At 46.4% G+C, this 7,619-nt stretch overlaps 1 protein-coding gene across 1 annotated transcript in view; it reads left to right on the forward strand.

Moving 5' to 3' along the window:
- The window catches only part of LOC121533185 (sprouty-related, EVH1 domain-containing protein 2-like), a 28,310-nt gene extending 21,474 nt beyond the window's left edge, over positions 1–6,836 (forward strand). Inside the window, exons 5-7 of the mRNA XM_045216554.1 lie at positions 3,059–3,253; positions 3,536–3,727; positions 3,774–6,836. Coding sequence (XP_045072489.1) covers positions 3,059–3,253; positions 3,536–3,727; positions 3,774–4,247 — 861 coding nt within the window. The 3' untranslated portion in view covers positions 4,248–6,836. The remainder of the gene's footprint in view (positions 1–3,058; positions 3,254–3,535; positions 3,728–3,773) is intronic.
- Positions 6,837–7,619: the final 783 nt, after the last annotated feature.

Raw genomic sequence — 7,619 nt, forward strand, 5'->3', positions numbered from 1 at the left:
CATTTACTATGTATAGCTTTGTAAGACACTAAGCTTTGGAGTAGTTGGAAGGTCTATTTCCCTGCTTTTGATAGGTGCTGGCTACTGTACTGGGAGGCTTCCAGAAATTGTGTTAAGCTAACGATATACTAACTTTAATCATCTCCAAACTGCACGCAGAGACATAAAAATGGTTTTCAATGGGTTCGCCTGACTCTGAGTAAGTAGAAAAACGACCTAAATCTAGAAATCTGTGTCCCTTTAAGCTAGCAGACATGCTAACACATAACAAGACACGCTAAAACGTGATGCTGACAAGACTACCAAGCTCAAGAGAAAAGACGCTACTAAAGAACACGACTAGGAAATGGTAAAGTACTACACTACTACTAAAAGAAACTGAGATGGGCCTTCACTGCTACACAATTTTATCCACTCTCAACGTTAATAATAGCAACCTCTGTTGATGATACTAGGCTAGTGAATCCGTCCATTGTAACTCATTTGCTTTCCTCTTGTCTGGCGTACCTAGCCTTTATCCTAAATCTGATAGTGATGGGAAGTCCAGGTCCTTGCTTCCCCTCTTTCTCTTCTTTTTGTTTCTCCGTCTCCCTTCCGATGGCATCAAAGAGGAAAAGGGCCTAGCGTGTCATTACCACAGGATGTCTAGTCAGGGGGAAGAGGGCCCGTCAGTAATCGTCACTGCCTCCCTGTTTACATAGCTGGCCCTACTTAGAAAAAGAAGGTCCGCTCAAGGGAACGCTTCAATTCGCCTCGGTTGCAGATTCCCCCCATTTTGTAAAATTATTTTTTGAATCTAGCCACATTCCCCTGTGGCCCAGAGAGCTAGCCTGAAGGAGGGGGAAGGTCACATTGTATTAGATAGGATCTGTCTTTTTCTAAAAGCCTGGGGAACTGAAGTCCCGGCACAGATGGAGGAGAGAGGACAATGACGAATGACCTTTACCCCCATCTCTCAACAAACCCCCACCCACCCCAAAGGCGCTAGAACAATATTAGTCAAGAGTAAATAAGACACTCCCTGGGATGATGCAATACTTCCTCCTCTTTTTGGAAGGTCCGGTGTGACTGGTGAGATTTGGACAGACTGTTGGAATGTCTCCCTTTGGGGTTGCGGGGGGGACGTTTAAAAGGTGCGGGAGGCTCAAACACCTCACACTGTGTGTGTAGTATCAGTCTTTTGGACATCAGGTTCTTTTTGAGCGGGCTGCTGGTGAGGATACTGTCCACTCTGTAATGTCGGTGAGGCCGAGGGTAGTTTTAGAATGCGCCAGCTGCCGCGAGTTCCATTCCTGTGTCTGGTCTGGAGGCTAAATTGATAATTAGCTCAGCCACAAATACACCCCTCCCCCCTCCCCAACCACAGAAATCATACCGAGCACAGGAACACACATGCACACACACTTACAAATATATCTTACATATGCACACACACACAAACACACTCACAATTAGACCGCGGCGCACACATGCACACATCCCCCAACCGGCCCCACAGTAATCACGCTTAGCACAACACATACACACACAGGTCCTACTATTTGGCTTTTCTTGTGCTCTAGGGCACAGTGGCTAGTGCTGGCTGTGTGTGTGTGCTTGTGTGTGTTACTCTGTAATTACCTCAAGGGCTGCTGCCCCCCCACCAGAAGCAGCCCCTTACCTTAATCTCCAGTCTTAATTCGCCTCCCATTCACACCCAAACCAAGAAATGATGAAAATCTCCAAACAAGGCAGAGGTATGCCTTTGAAATCCAAGGCTGCGCCACTACATCTCACATCTCCCCTAATCAACACGCCTGGTAGACTTCCATGGCTTTTGTGATGAACATGGGTAATTTAGTCCTTTTACATTCCATAGGCCTTGCGCTATTAGTACTCGGTAGCATTTCTTTCTCCCTCTCTTTTTATGTTTTTCCCCCTCAAGAAAGCCCCGCTGTTGGAGTAAATATCTGAACAGGGTCTGTGTTTGTAATCATCTCCATCAGACAGGGGCCCCGGTTCGCCTCCTAAAGAACATTTCTCAACCCTAACCAAGCTCTTGGCATCGCCCGAGGAAGGGATGCTACTTTTAGCTTTGGCCGGGCTAGCCGAAGCCCTTTATAGCAAGAGAGGTTGTCTGTCCAATAAACTTGGGACTAAGAAACCAGAAACCGTCCAAAGTGAATGAGAGTGGACGAGAGAGGTGGTGCTCTCATTTTGATATCATATGCCGAGGCCGGATTCCCTCTCGTTTGATTGCCGCAGCCTAGCAGTGCTCTGGCACACACCTTGGGCGCAGTGTTGTGGTGAGGCGAACGGGGGGCCGGGTTAGCTCAAAAGCGCGCCCCCACATGAAAGAGGTGCCCCTCGCCGGGCCTCAACTGGTGACGCAATCAACCACACTTCTGGTCTTGCTCGACGCTAAAGGGGCTGTAAGTCGTAAGTCTCCTAGCTGGAATTAATTTAACCTACCCTCAATATAAATAAAGTGAGACTTCAGAACAGTTTTTACCACTTTTGTTCTTGAAGGCATTATTTTTTGGAGGCGTGGGGGGGTTGTTGGTTAATTGCATACAGAAGTAGGGAGATTTTGACTCTGAGCCATGACACGCTTTTACCTTAGCAATGGCCCATTGAGCGCGTGCCATGTGCAGGTTGGTTTGTTGGTCTCTGTGTAAATTATACCACTCCAAAAGTAGTGGTATCATTCATTACATCGCTAAGCCAAAACGTCTCAAAAACCTTGAAAAGTTTATTTTGGTTAGAAGAGCCTGTTGTTTTGTGGAACATCTTTGGTCCGCTAAGTACTGTGTGTTGTGTTAGCGTAGCCAAACACAATGTGCCAGAAAGCGGTGATGTTTTCTAATGTAAAGCTTGGGCGGATATTCCTCCCATGCAGTGTAGTCGTGGGTCGTGTTCATTATGCACCAAGCGGAAGAAAACTGACCAAAACAGGGAGGGGCTATCTGAAGCTGTCCAATAAGAAATGCACATTTTCAGTTGCAAAACGTTGTCCGTTGCGTGCCCTAATGAACAGGACCCTGTCCTGACTCGTGTTTGGTTTGGTCTTTTCTCTCAGAATGCCACCGACAGCTCGTCCAACTCCTCCCACTCCCAGAAGAAGGAGCCGCCGCAGCTGCAGACCCTGGCTCCGCCCAGCTTCTGCGAGCCGCGCCTGCACCACTGCATCCTGGGCCACTTCTACGACCAGCACCGACCCTCGGACCACTACTTCCTGGATCAGGTGGGTGGCTGGGGGACGACGGTGGCGAAGGTGGGTCACCAAAACTTTGATCTTTAAAAAAAATAATATGTATTGGAGCTAGAGGGTTGCGGCTACATTTACTACAATGGGTAGGTGAGGGAATGAGTGTAAGTGTTCTTGAAGCATAAACTATGGTGGTAGTGTGATAATGTATTTTCAAGTTGAGAATATCTAGATAGGCCTGGAAGTTGACTGCTTGTTGGAAGACGTTTAGATGCCCCATGTTAGTTTTGTAGTTTGTAGACTGGTCTGTGTAGTTCTCATCGTTTTTGCTCTCCTTTATCTCTGCAGTCGGTTCCCATGTTCCCACGCCCACGTCAGCTTCCAGGTGGAGGAGGAGGAGATCGTGCGAATCGGCCTCGCGGGCGGACCTGGCTGACGGGAGTGCGGGGACTACCGGCACGCCACCGCGCGCGCGACAAGCTCATCCAGCACCCCGGGGACACCGGCGCATCGTGCACTTCGCCCAGCGCGGCCGCCCAGGCACGACTACACCTACCCTTACCCCCTGGGCCTTGATCCCCACCAGCACGCAAGGGACCCCAAGATAGGCTGCATGGAGCGACTAGGTGGGGGGCGGCCTTGCGGCGGACACAGGGCGGTGGTACAGCCCAGCCCCGCACCCTCCAGCTCAAGGGCAAGCGGCGGAAGGAAGGCGGCGGCGCTCGCGCTGCGTCTACTGCCGGGACATGTTCAACCACGAGGAGAACAGGCGTGGGGCGCTGCCGGAGGCGCGGACCCCATCCAGACGTGCATCCACCGGGTCAGCTTCATGTGGTGCGCGGACAGCCTTCTCTACCACTGCATGTCGGACCCGGAGGGCGACTACTCGGACCCGTGCTCGTGCGACACCAGCGACGAGCGCTTCTGCCTGCGCTGGCTTGCCCTGGTTGGGCTGTCGCTGCTGGCCCCCTGCATGTGCTGCTACGCCCCCCTGCGCGCCTGCTACCGCTGCGGGGTGGCCTGCCACTGCTGCGGGGGCAAGCACAAAGCCGTGGGCTGAGGGCCCGGAGGTGCCAGCGGAGAGATAGAGAGAGGGCAGAGTGGAGAGTAGAACAGAGACGCATGGAAGGGACCGGAAGAGGGTGGCCCGCTATTCTTTTGTTTTGTGTTTTTTGTTTTCGTTGTTGTTGTGTCTCTCGGCCAAATTCCAGATGGGAAAACAATTGGCTTGTCCCGATTCTTTTCGAAATGGAAGTTTCTGTTGGTGGAAAGAAAGGGAAAAAAATAGTTTCCTATTGTTTTTTTGTTTTTTTATTGTTTTTATAGGGGTACCCTGCCTACGGCTTCAACGTCTTGCATTACAAAGACTAAAACAATGAATATTCATTTATATATAAATATATATAAACAGGTACTTTATATTTTTACACTCGTGTTGTAAAGGCTTGAATATTTTTCTTTTTCTCAGTGTTTTGTGAGGTCAGTGTGAGCGTTGTTTTCTGAGGGGGGTTCTCACTTTGTGTTCCCCTCGCCATGGCTCACCACCAATCACAGATCAAGCTGGTTCCCGCCTGTAAAGCAGAGGCACTTAAATCAAGGATGTGTTCTAAATGGCACCTTATTCCTTATAAAGTGCACTACTTTTGACCAGAGGCCAATGGGCCCTAGTCAAATGTAGTGCAATATATAGGTAATAGTGCCATGTGGGATGCAGGCCAACTGTGATCACATCTGCCCCTCCACAGCCAATGAAACAAAAGAAAAGGTAAACGTTTAACCAGTGTCCTCATTCTGCTCCTTGACTACTCCTGACCTAGCCTGGTCCCAGATCTGTGCTGTCTTGTCAACTCCTATGGTTGTCAATGGCTATAGGAGTTGGCTATACAGCCCAATTAGACCTGGGGCCAGGCTACCCCTGACTATAAATATTTTTTAAACCAAATTCAACCTAATCTCAATTAATGTCAGTGGAGAGACACCTGGAAAAAAACATGTAGAAGTACCATTCTACTGCTCAGTCAAGTTAGACTGAATGTATTGTGGATTCGGCCCAGAACAAACGAAAAAATGGGTCAGGGGTACTTGAGGATTGGATGGGGAAACACTGCTTTAGACACTTAATCTGTAGGGTTGTGTGTGTGTGTGTGTGTGTGTGTGAGACTTCCTATGTGCAAAAGTCTGGAAAATGGAATGGGCAACAATGTATCCCTGATTGCTATTGTTGTGACTTCAACTAAAAGCCAAAATGACAAAATAAGCTGCAGCATTTATATAGAGTATCTAAATTAGTCATTAAAAAAAGAAAAAATTATATCCTCAATCAACCGTTTATTACAGTGGAAGAGGAGAACTCAAGCCTTAGGTGAATTTTTATTCAGTTGATGCTAATGTTTGACATGTTTGATGATAATCTTTTGATATAGTTTTTATTTATTTGCCTTGCTAAATTTAGACACCAGCCTAAGGGACTTGGGGGTTAAGAGGAAGGGGACGGTCCCATAGTAAACTAAACACAGCCAAGAGGAGGGTTTTTTGTTACCTTTTGAGATGGATGATGTCGTTGTCCACTCTACAGTGTCAATGGTGCTTTCTTTTGTGTGTCTTTTCTTTTGTCTTTCAAAAGGATACTCAACGAGGCTAACTGTCAGGGAATCACGATCTGTAGAGTTTTGCTCAACTTTAGCTTGAGAGAAAGACAGTTTTGATCTGGTTGCTCATCTATCCCCACTCCCTTCAAAGGTATAAGATTGTGGGTTCTCCAACGAAGGGACCTGCAAGCACACCTGATTCAACTAATCACCTAATCGTGGTCTTCAGTCTGTACCATTATTAGCTGATATGGGTGCGTTTACTGCAAGGCTGGAACGAAAGGCTGCACACCCAGTAGCTCACCAAGACCAGAGTTGGAGACGAGTGAAGAAAATCTATTCTTCTGTAGTCCAATAACTCCCACTTCCTGGTCTTTTACTCAGTATTACATTACAGCCAATGGCAAGGGAGGAGGCTGATGTCTGTCAGCCAATCACATCAGTCAGGCAGGTGGTGTCAAAATGTATACAAAAATAAAATGGACGCTACAGCATGCATATACTTTAACATGTATGTGTGTATGTATTGAAACAAAAACTAGCCTCAAATTGAAACCAGCCTGTAACCTCACCTCGTGGGAGGAACATTAAGGTTTGATCTTTCTCTGTATGAAGCACAACACTAATCAGAAAAACCTCATGAACAATATGCGCAAATTGCTGTGAAGTGTCCGATCTCGGGTCGCATCAACGTGGTAGAAAATACATCTAATGCTGTCTATCCCAGTCATACATTAACTAATCGTCATAACCATTCAAGTACCAAGCAATGTCTGGGGTTAAATGGGTGACGGTACCATGGCGTTGCGGGTTCTGTACAAAAGCTCTCGTTGTGTCCATGTCTTTCTCTTTACTCTCTCTCTGCCTTTCTTCCTTCCTGTTTTCTACCTTGTCCTTGTTTGTCAGCTTTGCAATACTGTTGCCATTCATTGTAGAGAAGATCCAAGTTTTATTTTTCTATCTGTGGTAAAAGAAAAGTTAACCAAAAGCAGTTTGTCTGTTTGGTGCAGTGTCTAATTCCTGCACACATTTAACTATTAAAGGAAAGTGCCTGAAGCATCCTCTTCATCTATCTCCTCATATATACTTAGTATTTTTTTTATGCTTAGAAAAATAGTTCAATCGATTGTTTTGTTTTGTCTGTTATTTTACAATACGCATTTTTACCTCTGTAAAACAAAAAAGCTACAATATATATATATATATATATATCAAGTGTATGATGTACATTTTAAGTTCTATTTTTGTATTGTTTCTAATATGATCGACACGACTCTTTGCTTTTAAAAAGAAAAATGAGAAAATAGATTAACATCTGTATAAATGCCAATACATCATATGGAAACTACCAGAAGCATGGCCTGGATAGTAAGTACTTTTCCGTGTGTGTGCGTGTTCATTTCCACTGTATATTACAGAGATGTGGTTTTGAGAGATTAAACCATGTTACAGTGGCATCTCACACAGCCTGTACATTTATAGCATATACATAGCATTCATATAGTATTTCTATAGAACCTTTCAACAGTAGTTTAGTGTTGTAGCCCAGCACTTCCCTGTGTTGCATCCGTCCTTTAGGAGCATTGGCGGGGGGATGGGCTGGGTGCTGCTGATCGACCTCATGCTACTTGGCCCTGTCCCATCCTGCTGCAACACGGTAATCCATACATGGGCCAGGGCATGTCCTGAGGGGGTGTGAGCGTTTCAGTTTGTGTTTGAGTGTACGCATGTTCTCGATTTAAAACGCACATCTCTATCGTATGTGTGTGTATCTTAAAGAGGGAACGACGGCAGCAGCCAGATCCTGTCTTTTCTCCAGAGTATTTTTTCCCCTTATCTGTCAA

Source organism: Coregonus clupeaformis, unplaced genomic scaffold (genome assembly GCF_020615455.1).
Source record: "Coregonus clupeaformis isolate EN_2021a unplaced genomic scaffold, ASM2061545v1 scaf0739, whole genome shotgun sequence".
Lineage (NCBI taxonomy): Eukaryota > Metazoa > Chordata > Actinopteri > Salmoniformes > Salmonidae > Coregonus > Coregonus clupeaformis.